The sequence below is a fragment of the Endocarpon pusillum genome, assembly GCF_000464535.1.
Source record: "Endocarpon pusillum Z07020 unplaced genomic scaffold scaffold6365, whole genome shotgun sequence".
Taxonomy (NCBI): domain Eukaryota; kingdom Fungi; phylum Ascomycota; class Eurotiomycetes; order Verrucariales; family Verrucariaceae; genus Endocarpon; species Endocarpon pusillum.
Genome location: NW_006916581.1, coordinates 1 through 18624, shown reverse-complemented (window position 1 = coordinate 18624; position 18624 = coordinate 1). Strand labels below are relative to the sequence as shown.

Here is an 18624-nt window from a genome sequence, read left to right as displayed (position 1 = left end):
CACCAGAGCTACATATGTTCCCTGCTATTGATGAGCTACCTGACATTATTTGGGCCTTCTCTCTAAAGGGATGGACTGATAATGAGCTTGGTATTGATTGGCTAAGGCGGATATTTATTCCACAGAGGCCTATAGGCAAGCATTCTATTCTGATTCTTGATGGCCATGACAGTCATTCTACAGGCCTATTTCAGTATCTCTGCCTTCAAAACGACATCCATCCACTCTATCTACCAGCTCATGCCTCTCATAAGCTTCAACCACTCGATTTAGGACCCTTTTCGCCTCTCAAAGCAGCATATGGCCAATTAGTACAAAGATTTGCACTAACAGGCCTTGCAACACTCAACCGCAGAGTATTTACCAAGCTCTATATTGAAGCACGTCAAACTACATTTACTGAGCGAAATATTCGTGCTGGATGGCATCATACAGGAATTTGGCCTCTAAATAAGCAAAAACTACTCAATGACCCTGAAATTCGAAATTTTGGACGTACTACGCCTGAGTATCAACCCCCAGCTACGTCAGATGGTCTCTATAGCACTCCAAAGCAGAGTGACAATTTACGCGCACTAATTCGTCAAATTGAGGCCAAAACAACGCCTCAAACAAGACGCGCTGTACGAAAGCTTGGCCACAGCGCTATTCAAGAGCATACTGGCGCTCAATTGCTTCGAACGCAGCTCCGAGAGCTACGTCAATTGGCTTTGAAGCAAGAGCTTACCAAACGCTCAAAAAGGATACAAAAAGAGACAAAGCAGCGGTCGTGGAATCTCGAACAGGTCAGGGCTGCTCTAGCGCCTAAAAAGGTCCATTTCGTACGCAAGGAGGGCGGCGAAAAGCGAATTCTGCGTACTGTTACATTAGAATAGGCCTATAGAAGCTATTTCTATCGAAATTAGCCAATTTGAATGAGTATAGCAGCTCTAATGCAGTAGAATTTGGTGTTGTTGCTAACCCGAAATTGGCCCGCTTTGTGGGGTGGCCCGCTTTGTGGTGTTGGGCGTTACTCTTCAATATCAGGCAATACCTTGCGAAAGACTTCAATCCCGCCCCAGCCTGTTTCATCTTACGTCATCCGACTGTGCCATGTGGGAGTAACCACAATTGGTTTAACCTCATCTCCAACTTTACGTAGGACTGTGTACGTAGCAAGAGTCTCCGCCCTCGACCATTCGTATGCGTGGCAGCACTCCATGTAAATGCTTGCATACAATGCCATATTGCGCGCCCTTGTGCTTCTGTCCGCTTCCTCCAGATGGGCTTGTGTACCTCGCTCGCTTGAACATTCATACTAATCGATGAATCTTCCGTGCTCATGACGCGGCAACAGCAGAACTGCCCAATCTCTTTGCGCTGGGGGTAGTGGTTTGGCCTGCTCAAAGCCATGCGAGCACCTCCGCGATAATTGCTGCCTTTTCTGAACAAGTATTGGTGGCTGTCTTGTTTCGTTCAACATGGTCGTCCGCAAATCTACACCTGCAGGCGCTTTCACATCTGAATCCACTTCGTCTCATCTCTCTCCCGCCTCCGAACCTGCTTCGTTGACCTCATCCTCGTATGAGACTGTGACACGGCCGTCGAATTCAACGTCAAACTCATATTCGAGCTCATATCACCACCCGAGACCCAACCCGATTCTCGAAGGCGAAGAACCAGCATCCGGTGCTGTGAATTTTGACTACAATGGAGGCCCATCCGCTCCAAAAGGAGGTACAGACGAAACGCCTTTGCCGGTGAGACTCCAGGCAGGTGGTACAACTCGGAGCCTACAGAATATGCATACTGGGCTTCCAGACACACTGAGGGCATGTTTAAGCGGCAGTGGGAAGGCTACACCCAGGTCATCTATGGACAGTGAAAGGTCGAGAGACTTTTGGGAGGAGGATGTACACGACAATACAGGACGTTCGCAGCATTTATCCAACGTCGACAAGGCCGCTTTGTCTACACCAGAGCCAATATCCGCTTCTCTATCACCTAGTATTCCTGGTCCGAATATTCCGAAATTGCCACACCGCTCAAACAACCCCTTTCGACAGGGAAATTCGTCCACTTCCTTCACAAAGAACTCAGTATCTTCATCCAATGCGTTCATGTTCGATATTGACGATCATAAAGCTACAACCCCAGGTAAGAAGAGCTTATAGACTTCATACCGCCACTAAAACTGACTACTCTTAGAGACACCAGTTGAGATGACTGCGAATCTCTCTCTCGTGGACCGACCTTTCTCGGAATATTCAACATCTTTCCGTCCCTCTACTCTGAACTTGAATAGTACATTTCGGGAACTGGAACCAGAGCAGACATCTCTTTGCGCTACTCGAGCACAACTAAAACCTTCCACTTTGCGTTCTCCCTCCCTTGAGAGCCCCCTTGGCAATCACCAATCAGCGCTGATACCTGTAGCTAGTGAAATGTCAGAGGATACCGGCTCGGAATCGCTGCACCCGTGGCCGTGGAATGCTATAGGTGGCTCAGCTCAGGACAATAACATTGTTAGCGGAAATGCTAGGTCATCGGTCGGCGTCAATCTGGAGAAAGAATTGCCCGCTACCCCCTCTGTAGACGCTCTCCAAACAGCCAAAGTTCTTTTGCCAGCAGAGCGAGACCCGAACATCCCCCTCCAGGGGCCCATTCCATCACAGGGGACCATACCTCAGAAGCCAGAGCTGTCCCTAGATCCTCCACCAACTCCTTCACGACTTAGAGAGCATTCGAATGCAACCACGGAAGCCGAAATGTCCAAGTTGAGAGAGCACCGGAACGAGACTTACCAGATCAAGCATTTCAATTGGTTTGATCACAACAGTCGGACTCTACGAAGGTCATCAATGCTCACACAGAATAAGAACGGGCCCTGTCCTCTCCTTGCCCTTGTCAATGCCCTGATTCTTGGTGGGGAAAATGACACTCATTCGGCACTGGGCGCTGCCCTACGAACGAGAGAGCAAGTCTCTCTGGGACTGATCATCGAGTCTCTACTGGATGAACTAACTTCGGAAGGGCGAGGTGGCCAGTTGACGGAACTTCCCGACGTCGATGAGCTGAATGGATTTCTGCTCAGGCTGCATACTGGCATGACCGCGAATCCTAGGCTGGCGTCCCATGAGACTCCATCTCCAAATTTGATGGATGCACGGAATTCTTCTTTGCATCTTCCCTTATCACTGAATAACGATAGGAAGCCAGGAATTTTTGAGAATACCCACGATATGCGTCTCTACGGTGCCTTCAACATACCTCTTGTTCACGGCTGGCTTGCGCCTCGATCGGATCCTGCACGAGCCGCCTTTGCTCGTTCGGCTCAGACATACGAAGATGCACAGACCATCCAGTTTAGGGAAGAGGAGTTGGAGGACAAGCTGTCCAGGGTGGGTTTGACATCTGAGGAGCAACAGCTCCTGCAGGACATTTCATCCATCAAGTCGTTTTTGGAGTCGTATCCCACTCAGATCACGCCTTATGGTCTCGAAGTCATTTACGAATCGCTGTATCCTGCCGGATTAGCCATACTGTTTAGGAATGATCACTTCAGCACTATTTATAAGCATCCAGAATCAGGTCAATTGTTCACACTCGTTACCGATGCTGGCTATTCGGATAGAGATGAGGTGATATGGGAGAGTCTGGTGGATGTCAGTGGACAGAATAGCGAGTTCTTCTCCGGTGACTTCAGACCGATTGGTAATCTTGAGACAACTGCAAAGACTCAGCAGACTCCACTCGATAGTTCATCCACAAGTTATGATCCCCAGCAGCCGAGTCAACTTCAGGGAGCTCGGTCACCAGCCTCCTTCCAAGAACAACAGCAACAGGCAGATGCTGATTTTGCCATGGCGCTTCAGCTGCAAGAGGAGGAAGAGGCTCGATTGGATGACCCTCGTCGGCGCTCCAACGCAAACGACACGAATCGAAGTTCAGGTACCGGTCATCCAAACCGGCCAGGAGATCAGGAGGCCACCCGACCAGCAATTCCGCCACGAAATTCACATAACCAGGGTGTTACTAGACCCGTCGATCCCAGTTCAGACGAAGCTCCACCTCCAGCATACGAAGAAGCAGCGAAAGGCAAACCTTATCTCCCGCCTACAGGTCATCCCCAACATCCTTCTTTCCATGGTCGCTCTCCGTCGTCAGGTCCTTCAACACCAGTGTACCCGCCTGCGCGACGACAAGCTGCTCCAAGGAGGATGTCAGCTTTTCAAGAAACTTCTCAATTTCAACCCAGTCCCCCTTTGACGAGACCACACACCAATAATAGCCTGGGCGTTTCGCAGTCTTCTGGCAGATCACGGGATAGAGAGAAAGACTGCATTGTAATGTAATCTTTCTCTTGCGGTGCTGGCGCTAGTGATCGCGGCAGGGGATTACATTTGCAGTGGGTAAAAGCAGGAGCAAATGATACCATGGACAGCTGAACGTCAATCGATAGAATGGTTCTGTCAAAGCAGTCGCAGAATCTTACGTATGTTTTGTTTAACGTTTCCTTCGTCTTCCATTCTAGAGATTTCAATTTACTTACTATTTTTCTACCCGAGTTTTCTTGATGATATTGATTTTTCCAGATCCTCACCCTCACATCTCCATCCTTGATTGACAAAGCGAGCACACCTATATTTGTGTTCATGTCTTCTCCCACACCCCAACGCTTGATGATTAGGGAATCGTCGTTCTTGCGTCCCAAATCATGTGCCCTGAATCTGAGTCGTTGGGCGCGAGCCACTCATCCATCCCTATACCACCCGCATTCAGCGCTTCATACGATCAAATCATATAGTGTGTCGATCAGCACTCATCCTGGAAATGCAATTCACATGTCGGGCTTCCTTGTAACCTCCATTCTGATTTACGCATACCTCTGGTCGATCAAAAGCGCAGGAGGGCAGAACATCCGCGGATTTCGTGGTAAGTCGGCAGTGGAGGATTTCCGCTGGAGCCCCCGCCCTGAACATATCAAGTCCACAATTATTCTCCTCTTACATGCTGACATCGACAATTTGCAGACTAAAGGAACACCACAGTGATCGGCTGAGAATTGATACATGACGCACCATACAAAAATTCTAGTCGAAATCCCAAGCCACCAGCTCCGTTGCAGTCATGTATGATATCTTTTGAAGTAACGGCCAAGGAAAACATGTCTCATTCCTGCATCTATCGTCTCCCAGCGAATGATATCTCCCCAAGACCAAGGATTGCATAAGTCGACAGTCTCTAGCATCCAAGAACTCGTACCACCATGGCGAAACGTCTTCAGATGCCCGCTGATCCGCTGACAAGCACTCCCCAGAACCTAGTCACCGAGCCCCTCAAACGTGATGCACGAGGGCATCTTGGACTCGCGGAACTTCTTTACTTGGTACCAGACCTTTGACACCGGAAAGGACAAGTCGGAAGAGAAGGAGAGCAGCAAGAATAGCATCACCTATTCAAAGAAGAGAACTACATTGTCGTCCCACCTATGTATCCGTTTCACCCCGAAAAGGAAAGAAAAAGGAATGAGACATGTCGAGACCTCCCCCAACCCCACTGGCTATAACTCAAAGCAGAATCCACCGCCTACCATAGTACCTAATGGCAATTGTGACCCAGGTGAGATCTCGCTCTTCTTATTCTCGTTCTCCCAGTCAGGACCGCTATTCTGAATAGACATTAGGGCCAATGGAGCTTGACCGGTTTGGGATTGTGAAGAGACATGGCGGGATTCTTGTACGTCAAGCGGGGCAGGTAGATTAACTCGGAGTGGCACGCTGAGGTTGGAATTGGTGCCATGGGTTGGTTTTGATCGTTCGGCTGTAGACCAAGCGCCTGTTGTTTTCTCGGGGTGGTAAACTATCCAATTGAGCTAGAGGCGCAATGTGGACGGACAATTCAGATTACTACGTAAAGCTACAATAACCATATATTTGGACGGGCTGCTGACAGTGCTTTGGATTGCAGACCGCACTGGTAATTCGAAGTATGGAGAACCCGAACAGCAGCCTGACCAGTAGAATTGAGTAACACTTGGTCCGTTGATTCAGTCCCTTCGATACGCAGAGACACCGTTTCGATATCCTTGTTCTTTTTACACAGGTGTATTCCACTCCCTCTCGAATCCTCCTTGGTAATCTTGACTTTCTATTTCTGCGCTGTCTCATGAGCCCCCTACAATAAAAAGTTAAAGCTCCTGTTCGACGGCCATTAGGAAACATCATTGCGTGTCCTGACTCCCCCTGCCATGCACGCAAAATAATAATCATCCAGCTTCCTGATCAGTATGCTATCCTGTCGCTGGTCTTGCTCGAGCAGTCTGTTGTTTGATCTTCCGTTCATGCGAGGACATTGTGGTGTGCTGGCCCTTGATATTACGATCCGGTCTTCTCCTTCTACTCAACCGATTGCTTTTAAAGATAAGACGAGCGACACGGTTTGCTGTTGCAACAATGGCGAACTCCGACGACCTTTTCACCGTTTATGTGTCTAGAGAGGGAATATGGTTGCCTGCCACAAGAAACGGAAATCTTCTGGTCTCTTTGGAGTACTGGATGTTCTGCGCTGGTTTGTCATCCATCAGATGCTGCAAATCAAATGCCGACGGATCAAGCAACAGCGTCTTCACTCTCGAATTGTGTCGACCCGTTTGTTTTGCTTCCGCGTCTTTTGCTTCGCAGCTTTGTCGAGGCCCCAATTTACTCCCTGATTATGCACAGCCTGGCTTAAAACAGGATTTGTGTGAGTGGAAAGCTCCTTTCCACCGCAATCTGCCTACTGCATCCAGGAAGGCAAGCCCAAATGCGTTCATCGATGGATGAAATGCAGAAAATAGGAGAATAGAAGGTTGAGGCTGGATTTTGGTCCCGTTTGTAGGGGTAAGGAGCGGAATTGGAACCCCTCCGCTGTCTGAGGTCCTAAGAGGGAGATTGGACGCCGTGGGAAGAGCTGCGTAGAGATGATGGGGGTCTGCAGTAAGGATCTGAAGGGTAGTACCCTGAGCATTCATATCGAGCGTACGGATTAGAAGGGAATATGGCTCTGCTCACCACATTGAGCAATGCATGTCCGACTGTGTATGCATAGCTATCTCCTGTGCAAGTCGCAACAGAACAAGAGAGGGTGACTTGCGACCAATACTCATTACCTCTCCGCGAATCCACATCTCAGAAGTGTTCTCCTCTGTCGATGATCAACGGAGGATAAACGAAAGCAACAGGAGGAATGTCTCCGAGAAGGATCTTGCCCACACTCTGAGTCCTTTGATTTGGCGGATGGGTCGGACAAGGAATTGGTGTATATACTTCAGGATCTGGAACAGTGATAGAAGGATAAGGACAAACTGAGCTCGCAATGCTTGAATTATTGGTAATGCATCAGCAGGATTGGGCATTCGGAGACGGAGGCAGGTCTGATACGTGGCCTACTTGGAACAGCAGGGGCGCATGATTCGAGGCTGTATGGGTCGGCTTTCAATCTATTGGTACAGTCATACTCGTGAACAGTATGCCAAGTGTACAAGTGGCGAAAAAAACAAATTTGATGAAGCCAGCTTCATGTTCTGTTATCATCTAGAAGAGGAATACAATCGGAAGGACTAGGTGCGATAAGAATGTAGTCTTTTCCTTTGAGGTTCGTACATGCCCGTCTCGTCAGTACCGTCAGTCCGCAACCGGACAAAGTACGAGCTCATTTGGGCTGACCCAAGACGAGCTTGCTTGTAACATCTCACCCCATCCCATTAGGGCCCACAGTCCCCTCTATACTAGTCCGGTTATAGTACATGACAATGTCCCGGATTCTGAACAAGCTGTCAACTGCGGGAGGACCAACTGACCATCCTTCATCCCCATTCGTCCAATGGTTCCATAGCCAAGGGCCAGCTTGGGTAGGCACATTGGTTGTGAATGATTTCTGCAAAACGCCATCAAGATAGAACGAAGTGCGCCCGGGGACCCAATCTAGCCTGTACTCGTGGATGGTGGTGGTAATATCATCATAGCCAGGACCGGTCGAATAGGTAGCATCTTTTCCAGCCATGCTGGCTTGATTGGTGTAGTGCAACGGTATTGGAGCACCAACGCCATTATTGGAGAGAGATTTTGGATCAGAGAGATACTCGATGTCAGTCTCTTGGTTATCGTTTTTGTACAAAAACATCCCGGTACAGGTTCCTGGCACTTCGCTGAAGATTGCTCGGGTACGGACGCTAGCATGAAGAATGTCGGTAAAGGTGGTTTGGACTTCTCCACATTCGATAGGGGATTCTGTTTGTCCACCCGGGACCCGAAGAATCAAAAAGCCATTGTCGATGTACACATTCGAGGTCGTGAAGCAACGATTGAATGGTGCGTTACCGCCGACTGTGTGTACATTGGCCTTGAGACCTGCCGGAAGAGTGGTGCCGTCAAACGTGAATTTTGACCTATGCGTGAAGTAACCTACGCCAGGAACAAGCCAGTGACAGCCTTGCTTGGATGGATCGGCCGACTTAGCAACAGGTGCAGCGCTGGAGCTTGTGTTGGAACTGTGGTGGGTGGTAGGATGGGCATGGCTCGAAGTCATGCCGGATGGTGAGCTTCGAGTGTTGTATACCGTTACAGTAGCTACAGCGGGTTGGGCCTGATCGACACAGTGTGGTGCACCAAGTACCGCGCCTGTAACCAACAATGGTATGAAACCCCTGTACAGTGCTGACATTCGCAGTCGGGTGTGAAGAGGTCAACCTGGCCGGGATCGGACTGAGAGGCCGGACAAAGTAGCCAAAAGACGATGAAGGTGATAATGCGCTTTTATGTCAAAAATAGAGGTTGTCTGACGTCGGTTTCGTCCTTTGCTCGTAAAGAGATCCTTACTCAGCGAAGAGATCTAAGCTGGGCTTTACAGGAGACTCGGGTCAAGGAATAAGGTACCACTGGATGACAATGGGCGTAGAGCCAGTGTGGCTGCTTGCTTCGCCAATTTCTACTAGGTGCAAGTCTGGCAACTTCGCCACGTTGTCACCTAGATGCCAAAAGATAGACCAAAAGAATGGCAGAGTGGTGTTATAGAGGACTGCGAGGAGAAGTCGACAGAGATATGAGATACGTTGAAGTCAGGAGGCACGGATCGATAAGTATAAGGGACAGGCTCGAGGTTTAGTCGAGCTTGAGTTTCCGCAGAAGTCCAAGTGTAAGAGATTGCGGGCCAGCCGAGTATGATTATGAAAGGGTTGGGCAGTGTCAGGAGCGTTGCGTAAACTATTACTGTAATTTGGAAAGCAGGTGGAGACAGAGCAAGCAAGGAGTCGGCTTTCGACCCGAGAAAGATACTTACGTAGTATTGAAAGGGAAGTAAGCGCCTGGGAATGTTCGTAGTGCTTGCCCGTAGTGCTTGCCCGTAGGGCCGACTGGAGACTTTACCGGCTGATCGTGTCTTGCGCAGAACGGCATCAGAATCGTCCAGGGGTCCAGCTTGACGCAAGATCCATTGGGAGGGGCTGAGATAGACCGCGGTCAAATGCTTGATAACAGCATTCTACTTTAGAAGTACGGCTATTACTGCTCGCTATGAGCACTGTTTGTTGGACATTGTCATCGTCGGAGATTCTGTTGTAGGGAAAAGGGAGAGACACTTGAAATTGGCACAAATCTACTATGGTACGGAGTACAAAGTTTTCATACAAATGTAACTACCTAATTAGAGCAATTCTACCACAGAACCCTCAGCGCCTCGGTTCCCAAAAGCGATCCCGGCCGGCGTCAAGAGCGACGTAGACTAGTCAGGGGACAATCGGATAGGCCAACCGCCTTCCAAGCCGCCTTTGCCTGAAGAGATATTGCGCAACGGTACAGGCTGTGAGCATTCTTGCCGCGCGCCACAGGTAGGCAACCAAAGACATCTCACGAGGAAATGGCATGGGTATCGTGATCTCATGGGCTACAGAGTCAACCACTGGATGCCGGAAAGTGCTAGTCTCTTGGACGCCTACATGGGAAAGTGAAATTGGCACGTGCTGAATTGGAGTTTAAGATGCACAATATGAGAAAGCGGTGGATCGAGAAATGCCGTACAATGATGGCCGCTGAGAATCCATACCGGGCGATAGTGCTGCTCGCCATAACATTCAGATCGATAGCATTCGAAGGACCTCCCTACGAAAAGCCGGAAGAGAAAGCCGAAGGCTCGTTCACTTCTCAGTTCAGTCAGGAGTGTCGGAATGCTCGTTCGGAAAGCGGACTCTCCAGCGGTTGGATCTCGTCTCTGTCTTGGCGAAGAGTTTGGTGCAGGGACCTTGCCAAGGCGGCGACGAAATTTGACAATGGGCCGCGGCACGACATCTGGCAAGATGCTGAAAATGTGCCCGCAAACTCGAGTCTTCTGGAGGATTCGTGGTGAAGCAAGTGAGGGAGCCGTAAGATGCACGATGGGGAGGGGTAATGACTAATCGTGGCTGGAGCTACAATGTCAACCTATCCGCAATGCCACGCTAGGTATTCTCTTCTTCGGCACATACATTGGGGGAGCGCAAACGCCGTCCACGATAACATTTTTGGCGAACGTTGCCTCCTTGTCCAGTAGCATCTCTACCACCTTCTCGTCACCTCTCGATGATGCCGCCTGTAGTGCATTACCATTAGCCATGCTCATTACCGTCGATGGGTGGTTCCTGGCCCAACAATTGCCTCACCAAGTGCGATGGCTTTCAAGAGTCATTGCGCAGACTACCATAAGATGTCCCTTCGTCCAGCTAAGAGTTGATATCATCCACGGCATACCATCGGTCTCCGGCAACGCGTGATGGAAGTTTTGTACTCGCGTCAGATCAGGATCGAGGCGCGCCGACCTCTGGTGTCAATTCCACCCCGTCCTCATGGTGGAAGGATTGATGATTTCCGGTGTTGGCTGGAAATACAAGACTCCCGTAGCAGACGCATCTCTGACCCTGTCCATCAGCCTTACATCATAGACATGACTCTGACGACCGCGAGCCCTCGATGATGGGTTCACCCTTACCGGCATACTGAAATATCGTCCTTCTGCGAGAAAGAGAAGAGAAGTGAAGGCATCAGCGGGAGCGCCATACCCTTCAGCGTTTGTAATTCTTTCGCAATACCTGCTCTCGGAAATGTCTGATTCGGATGACTCCCTGAGGTGTTGAAGTGTGAAGCTGGAATGTCGGTCAGAGAAAGCATAAGAAGCTCAAGAACCGACTCAGTTACGCCCACAATTAGTATTTATTGTAACAGAAGTGCAGTCGATCAAGGTTGTCTATCCTTGACGGGAGATATCGTCACATCTCACACAAGGGAGCTCTCAAAGTCATGTAGAATCGAGGCACGTTGGGCTTGAAGCCGAACAGCAAGCAGCATTACCAGCTACCTCCCGAGAGACTCTGAAGGTCCTGTCATCATTATCATGAGGGACACCCCATGTTGGTGAGAGATAATTGAACAGTGAAAATCAGTTACGGTTTCGTCACTGGCAGTGAAATATGCAGAACACTTATTGTGATGAAAATTGCGACGAGATGCTGAGTGGAGTATGTCGAACGCTGAAGTTGATGCAACTCAAAAGGCTTGGTATTCATTTCCAACGGTACAAGACGAGGCCCTTTGTACCGCTGTGACTATACCAGTACCGAAATAAGTAGTAGATATAGATGGCTTAGTGTTGAGAATTGAGAAAGGAGGGGTGTCAGGCTCACAGGAGATGACAGCCCTCCTGGCTACCGGTACCCAACCGGTACCATAGCAACAGTTAGTTAGTTGGCACTAGCCAACACGGTCATATGGCGGTAAGCCGACCAGTAGGTAGAGAATCAGACTTACACAACACTTTGGTTCCAGAGGTCTCTTCTCGATATTATGCCAGTGGCATAATAAGGGGGGTCTGTTGCACCTTATTCGTTGCCAAGTAGAATAGACATTTGTCGAACTATACAAGTGCTTATTCAAGTTGGTTAGAATTTCTATGCATAACCCTTGCGGTTCACCTGCTCTTGATTGATCAGTGTTTCTTCTAATTTCGCTACTGAAATATAACGCGTTTTTAGTGGTACTAAGCTCACTACCTTACAGATTAAAACAAGCTTAGTAAGAATATTATTAAGGCCACGGAGTGTCTAAACGAGTAATATAAGATAGGGCTATAGCGTCGATAAGCTCAGTCGCAGCAGCAGATTGCCAATACTATAAGTTTCTTTCTCAACTGCGATCTAACCGAATTAAGAAATCTATAGATCCTCATCCTTCGTTCCTCAGTTCCTGTCGCTAGCACTGTCTGTACCAACGGTACAGATAGTGCTTCTGGTTAGAATGGTACGGTACAGACCCTCTTGTGCCGTCCTGTTGTGCCGTCCTGTTGTGCTGTCTCCGAACGCTGGCTCCGAACGCTGGCTCCAGGGAACCGGCCAAGACCAAGACCATCGCCAACGAGACATAGCCAGTTGGTGCAGAGACAAATCCCATTTCGCGCTTTCACCTGGTTCTGCTCACCAGGGGATCACGATTGTTGCCTTTCTATCTTTTCAAGCTTTTTGCAAGCTCTCAAGACTTACGATCGTCTCAGTCCTCTTTCTGCTTCGCCATCCGTCCAGTCTTCAGATTGCAGAGCGACGACCCAATTGTCCCATTCTGACGGTCGAGTCGACGGGTAGATTGAAGGTCGCGGGCGGGTGGACAATCGTGTTGGCGCTGGGGTGGACTGTCGTGTTGACGGGCGGGTTGATGGGTAGGTTGATGGGTGAACTGACCGTGGCTTTGAAGATTAGGTCTATCTCCACCAAGCTGGATTGCGTTGGAGTGGTTAACAGCACTGACATTCTGCGAAACGTCATTGAAGGAATGCCTCTCGCCATTCTGCAATGACATCCTAGGGCTTGTTCCGGGAGTGCGAATTTGCGAAGCAGAATTGGGGGGAGTGCTCCCCCTATTCTGCGACGACGATTGCCTTCCGGCTCGCAAATTTTTCACTAGCATTTTACGAATGTCTTCCCTTAGTGGAGGGCGTCCGCTGCCTCGACCAAATATAACAGCTCCTTCTCCATGTTGAAATGGATCCACACGAATTTTTTGCCAGGGGATTTCAGGTAGAAGAACTTGCGCTCGGTCACAAACATACTTCCCACTCGGAATGCATTAACATCTCTCAAAAAGAAGGTGTGTCTTGTGCCAGTAGATTCCTTGTACAAGCTGGAAAGGGTTGGCTTCTTTGTCTCCCCATTTTTGGCAGATCTCATCCACTGTTGATACGCATGTTGCGAGGAAGTCTTGACCTAGAGGAACTTGCTTCCATTTATCGCAAAGTGGGATGGCATCGCGCGAAGGCTGAATCAGGGGTCCAAACTTCCGGCCAAGAAGGTTAATCGTATTAACGCATCTAGTGAAGTTTACCCAACTTCTGCCGGACGGCATCAAACAATGAAAACGGGGTTGCAATGACGTTGTACGGCTGACGAGATCGAGGAAATCCCAGCCTTCGAGTTTGTGAGAGCTGATGCCTTGGAGGTTTATTATACCATTCGATTCCGTTAGATCTTTCTGGTGCTCACTCATTTTCTCGGAAAGGCACAAATTACGCTTCACTAGCTCATGAAAAAGCATCCTTTTGCCCGTTTTTTTGGTGTCTCTGCTTGCTGCCCCACCCTCTGTTATCGTTTCTTCGATCCTGCTTTCGAGAAGGTCATCAGCTATTTCAAGGTGCATATTGCGTGCATCTGTTAATGCGGCAATCGCAGCCTCCGCTCCACCATCGCCGGTAGCCAGGTGAAGAGCTTGCAATTCTAACACTAGACCTCTACTGAGAGGACTTGCGTTATGTGAGAGCTGAGTGCGTGAAAGATGAAGCACCACGCTTGCCCCATCAAATAGCCAGCCACGGCGCTCTTCGACATCATATAGATTGATATAAATGTTCTGACGGGCATAATTCACGGCTTCGACGTACCCGCGATCTCCTAAAGTAATAAGCCGTCGATTCCTGATTCCTGGTCCGATCGTGCCGCTGAATGTGATATACCTTCCTGCAGTGAATGACAGGTTCTGCAATACACATCCTGCGGAGCAATATCCCGATCTACTCCGTTCTATATGGTCGTAATCGGCGTCGAAAGTACCTTTAAAAATGAAACCCGTTAGCAACACACTTCCTGTATTACCTTGGCTGGGATCAATCGCTCTGATTTCTCTCGACTTACCAGCGAGTCTTCTCACTGATGGAGCCCAACCGACGAAATGTCTGATGGCTTCCCCATTCGGATTTTCAGGCTTAGGGCCAGTAATTCCATCTGGGTGGTATTTCACCGCCTCCGAATAAGATATTCGCTTTTCATTCTTGCTGCACAGGAAGTGCCAGACCAGTGAATCGTCAGAACATACTGTAGCGACAAACATTGTAAAGAAGCCTTTCAAGACAGGAATACCATGAAATTCAGTCAGATAATTTGCGTTACCCAACCCGGCCATTAGATCCAAGGAAATCTCCAGTCCTTTTTCATTATGCGTACGAGGCGATATTGGATAACCCTGAACAATGACAGGTTTATGAAATAATAAATGCCAGCAGCATCCTCTGTGGGCCAGTCCAAGAGTAGCCTCATCAAGGACATCAGTCAAAAAGTGAATCTTCATACTTATGGCCAGGGCTTGGGCGGACGTAGTCTCTTGAGATGATGTGGATCTTAGATCTACGACTCGTGCAGTCGTGTAGGCCATCTTTGTAGTATTTGGAGACCTTTGTAGAGCAGCACCAAGCCATGCGAGCTGCTCCCCAATCTCGACCAGAGAGGCTTGCATACCACTTGCAAAAACCTGGAGATGGGAATCGCTAACAGAGCATTCGAAGCCACTACCATCAGACAGTGTGCCTGGATATGTTAGTTTGGTGTACTACTTCAGTAAAGGCTTCAAGGAGTGGAACTTTACATTCATAAGGGCTAGGTGAGCTATTGGCTTTAGCTTGAGCTAGAGCCTTTTTCACAGCTCGGAGTGTATCGATTCCACTGGAAGGCCATGTCTGTTTCATGTACTGCTTACACGTAACTGCCTGTGCGTCGATTGCAGAACCAGTAAGGGTAAGAACAGCCTCGAGATCCCGACAGGGATCAGCTTCGCAATACCAGTCGAGAAAAGCCTCCAGTCTCAACGAAACATGAAAAGATGCAGTGCAAAATCGGCCTGGATCGAAAGGTCCATGTGGACTGCCGTTAAAAGCTGCCTTAATCCCACTCCTGATGTCCTCTTGAACATCATTATGTCTTGAGTCCTCCAGACGCACAGTCGGCTGCCTAGATGAACCAGTTGGGGGAGGCTGCAACGTCTGACCTTCTTTACGTGGAGGGGCTGATAGAGAGCTCTGACCGAGAATTGAAACGGCACAGGGAGAGGAGAGGCTTCGAGGCCGACGTCCTCTCCTTCCAGCTTTTAGTCTCCCTGCACACGCCTGTATCTGTGAACTCAACTCCGCAGACTGCAGGTAATTTCTGGTCGCTTTCATGATGTCGCCGGCTCGTGTGGAATGCTCCAGTCCTATGTCCTCCAACCCCTGGTCTATGTTGAAACGAAAGTACTGATGGTTGCGTACAAGCTCTCCATGCGCGCTTTGGAATGAGTGTGCTACAATTCGCGAATATATTGCCATTCTTCCTATACTGAGCCCTACTGCTCGTAGGTTGCCACCAAAAGCCTCAAGTGATGGTTCGCCTGTGCCAATTGAGACCAGACACTTAAGATTACCTTTCAGCATCATTTCTTCGCGTAAAAAGACGTGTTGGGCCTCATTCCAGACTGTTTGTATTGGGTTGTCTATATCTGGCCTTCCACCAGTAAACCCCTCACCGAAACGGCCGATCTTGATCGGATCAAAGAATAAGGGGGTAGCAGAAGTAGCTCGAGCGACCTCCCAGATTCGAGCAGAGTGTAAAAGATCAGAGGACGTCCGAGATGGATAGCTTTTAAATTGCATAGGTCTTGCATTTTCGATTCGTGTTGCACATACAAAACTGAAATCAGCGTTATTTATTAATAGAATTCTAGGTCAGTAGAAAGGACTTGACTTACACTTTGCATGATTCATTCTCCTCATTTTCAAAGAGAGTGTTCTCTGTGTCTGTCTGTTTGCGAACAATTGCTTTGAATTCTTGTTCCAATGCTTTAGTGTTAAATATGCTTTTAACCGGACCGTTCCAGTTGGCTAGTCGTTGTCCAGGCTTCTTAAAAATCCGATCAGCGAGACGAACATAAGCCTCAATGCAGTCGTCAATAGTCATCTCTAAACGACGCAACATAACTGCTATCAATCTGATTGAGTCATCAGTAAGTCAACTGTATGCTTCTATATTCTAAGGGGGAAAACATACCCACCAGTACCTGTTCCTCCAATCATGTCAAAGTAGTCGCACGGTTTAGGTGGATCATCAGGGTTAGTTGTCGGGGTTGTCTCAGGGCAGCCAGATTCGACAGCCAGATTCGATTTCTGCGGATTCGGCATATCGGCGTTCCGGCACGCCGAGCGGCCTAAATGTGACCGTACCATAGTAATTTGTATGTAGTGTTCCTGAAAATCTTTCTATCACCACCATTTGTGTGATTTGATGCTGCTGTTGCTTCTCAGATAGGCATTGATATAGATATCTTGGTGTTGAGTCTCTGCAATGGCTCTGCCCTGGCAAGCAAAGGCTGGGTGCCCTGTGCACCTCCGTGATGCTATTAAGAGCTTCGTTAATGATAGAGACCCTGCCTGGCGCCTTCCTCCTGCTCCCAAAGGTGAAGTTTTCGACTCTTTTGAACAGTGCCAGGAGCGTTTGAATGTATTCGCTATGGCGGAGGGCTTTGCTATAACGATTCAAGGCCATAGAGACCCTAGAAACCCTTGTAGGCGTTTTCAGTGTATTCATCATGATGAGGAGACTCGAAATTACAGAGAGCTGGAGCATCGAACGCAGAAGGATCCTGAGGGCAAGATAATCAGTAACCGGTAGCGAGATGCAACGTATATAAAGCAAAAAGGGTATATTTGGTACGTATTTTGTTCCTTTAAGAACGTTAGCAAGCGCAGCTCTAGCGTTAAGGGCTTTTGCCTTGTTGCTCTAGAGCTATCTTATTCTTATCACCTTATAAAGAATCCTTTAATTTATATAGAGAACCAGAATCTGCTCCCTAAGTATTATTAACTTGTTACTCTTGCTTAAAAGCATTATAAGAATATTATACTTTACTCTAAGAGCTATTAGATTCTTAAGAGTAAGGATTTTAGTATTTTTTTAAGCGCTAAAAAGTACTATAATCTTATTTAAAATTAGTTTATAGATAAAAGAGATTCTGAATTAATTTAAGGCCTCCTTAAAGCTCTTAATAATGCTGAATTTATCTATTATTAATATATTAATACTAAATATAGTATTAAAAATAAACTAATAGCTTAGCAATTTACTTAAATCTAGTTTACTTATTTAAAATAGCTTTTTATAACTTAAAAATTTGTTATTAATTAAGTTCTTATTATTAATAATATCTTTAATACAAATAAACTTTACCTCTCTTTTCTTACTATTATTAATATAACGAATTCAGAGTCAATCTTCCTTATAGCGTTTAGCTATTACTTTTTAAAGAGCAAGGAGTCATTCAAATTCTTCTTTAATTACCTTACTTGTAAATGCTTCAAATCTGAGGATAATATCCCTTCTTATTAAGTTATTATTAGTGACTAAGCTAGTAGCTTAATTTCTGCTCTCTCTAAGGCGCTACCTAAAGTTATATTATAAAGCTGCAACTAGTATACTATTAAAGCTATAAAGAAAAGGTTCAGAACTTCAGGATACAAAAAGGAAGAAGTGAATATTTTGAGTGATCTTTGCTAGATTTATATTAAGAGCGTAACTATACAGGAGCTTAAGGATAACTGTAAAAAGCTTATAAAGGACCTTAGATACTGTCACATGTCACGTTAGAAGCAGGCAATAAGTACGCGAGATCTTCAGCCCATGTTGAGTGCTATCCTAAGACTGAAGAGTCGACGGTAAGGGCCCTAGGGTTGCTTCTATATAGCAAGCATGCCCCTTACTAACGTCTAGTACTAATCAATACCTAGCGCCCTAGCGCTAGCGGGCGATAAGTATAGCAGCCATGACATTACCCCCCCCTCTAAAAGACTTAACATGCTCTTATATCTGATAAGAAGAAAAAAAAAAAAACAGCAGCAGCACAGTAATAAGATCAAGCCGACAGCATTATAATGCGTGTTGCCTTGTTTTCCTGGTCTCTTGAGTGGTTGCTCTATTGTCATCTGGGTGCTCCGAAAGATGAATAGCTCTTGGTGAGTATCAAAATTGGTAGACTTAGAGCTTTTGGTTAATCATGGGGGTAGAGTGCAAGTAGAAATACTTAGGGGAGGTTCGTGCCTTCGGCCACGATTTCTTGACACTCGCCTAGGCTCAGAGCAAGACAAGTCCATTTCCTAAACTTTCATCATCCGCTTTGAGCTCGATCTCTTCATGAAGTGTCTGTTCCACAACTTCCCACTCGAGGTCTCCGTCGACTTCAACTGCAGGAGGTGGAGTAGGGATCTGGCCAGGGAGAGGATTGTTATCTGCCTTACGTAGCCGGTCTGCGTGTAGCACTGGTGAGATACGGTAGGAGGACGGGAGCTCTAGCTTATAGGAGT

The 18624-nt window shown here is 47.7% G+C and overlaps 5 protein-coding genes across 5 annotated transcripts; 3 read left to right on the top strand and 2 right to left on the bottom strand.

Annotated features, from left to right (window-relative positions):
- Positions 1–14: 14 nt before the first annotated feature.
- Positions 15–875, top strand: EPUS_09072 (uncharacterized protein; the record flags this gene model as incomplete). The annotated part of the gene is made up of 1 exon (XM_007806906.1): positions 15–875. One exon carries the CDS (start codon positions 15–17, stop codon positions 873–875), a length of 861 nt encoding a protein of 286 aa, XP_007805097.1.
- Positions 876–1460: 585 nt separating this feature from the next.
- Positions 1461–4334, top strand: EPUS_09071 (uncharacterized protein; the record flags this gene model as incomplete). The annotated part of the gene is made up of 2 exons (XM_007806905.1): positions 1461–2136; positions 2188–4334. The coding sequence occupies 2 exons, from the start codon at positions 1461–1463 to the stop codon at positions 4332–4334; spliced, it is 2823 nt and encodes a 940-aa protein (XP_007805096.1).
- A 3376-nt stretch (positions 4335–7710) lies between these two features.
- EPUS_09070 (uncharacterized protein) lies at positions 7711–8547 on the bottom strand (the record flags this gene model as incomplete). The annotated part of the gene is made up of 1 exon (XM_007806904.1): positions 7711–8547. The coding sequence occupies one exon, from the start codon at positions 8545–8547 to the stop codon at positions 7711–7713; it is 837 nt and encodes a 278-aa protein (XP_007805095.1).
- A 1491-nt stretch (positions 8548–10038) lies between these two features.
- Positions 10039–10359, top strand: EPUS_09069 (uncharacterized protein; the record flags this gene model as incomplete). Its single annotated transcript, XM_007806903.1, has 1 exon — positions 10039–10359. The coding sequence occupies one exon, from the start codon at positions 10039–10041 to the stop codon at positions 10357–10359; it is 321 nt and encodes a 106-aa protein (XP_007805094.1).
- Positions 10360–13100: 2741 nt separating this feature from the next.
- Positions 13101–16449, bottom strand: EPUS_09068 (uncharacterized protein; the record flags this gene model as incomplete). The annotated part of the gene is made up of 5 exons (XM_007806902.1): positions 13101–14077; positions 14159–14827; positions 14886–15961; positions 16020–16259; positions 16319–16449. The coding sequence occupies 5 exons, from the start codon at positions 16447–16449 to the stop codon at positions 13101–13103; spliced, it is 3093 nt and encodes a 1030-aa protein (XP_007805093.1).
- Positions 16450–18624: the final 2175 nt, after the last annotated feature.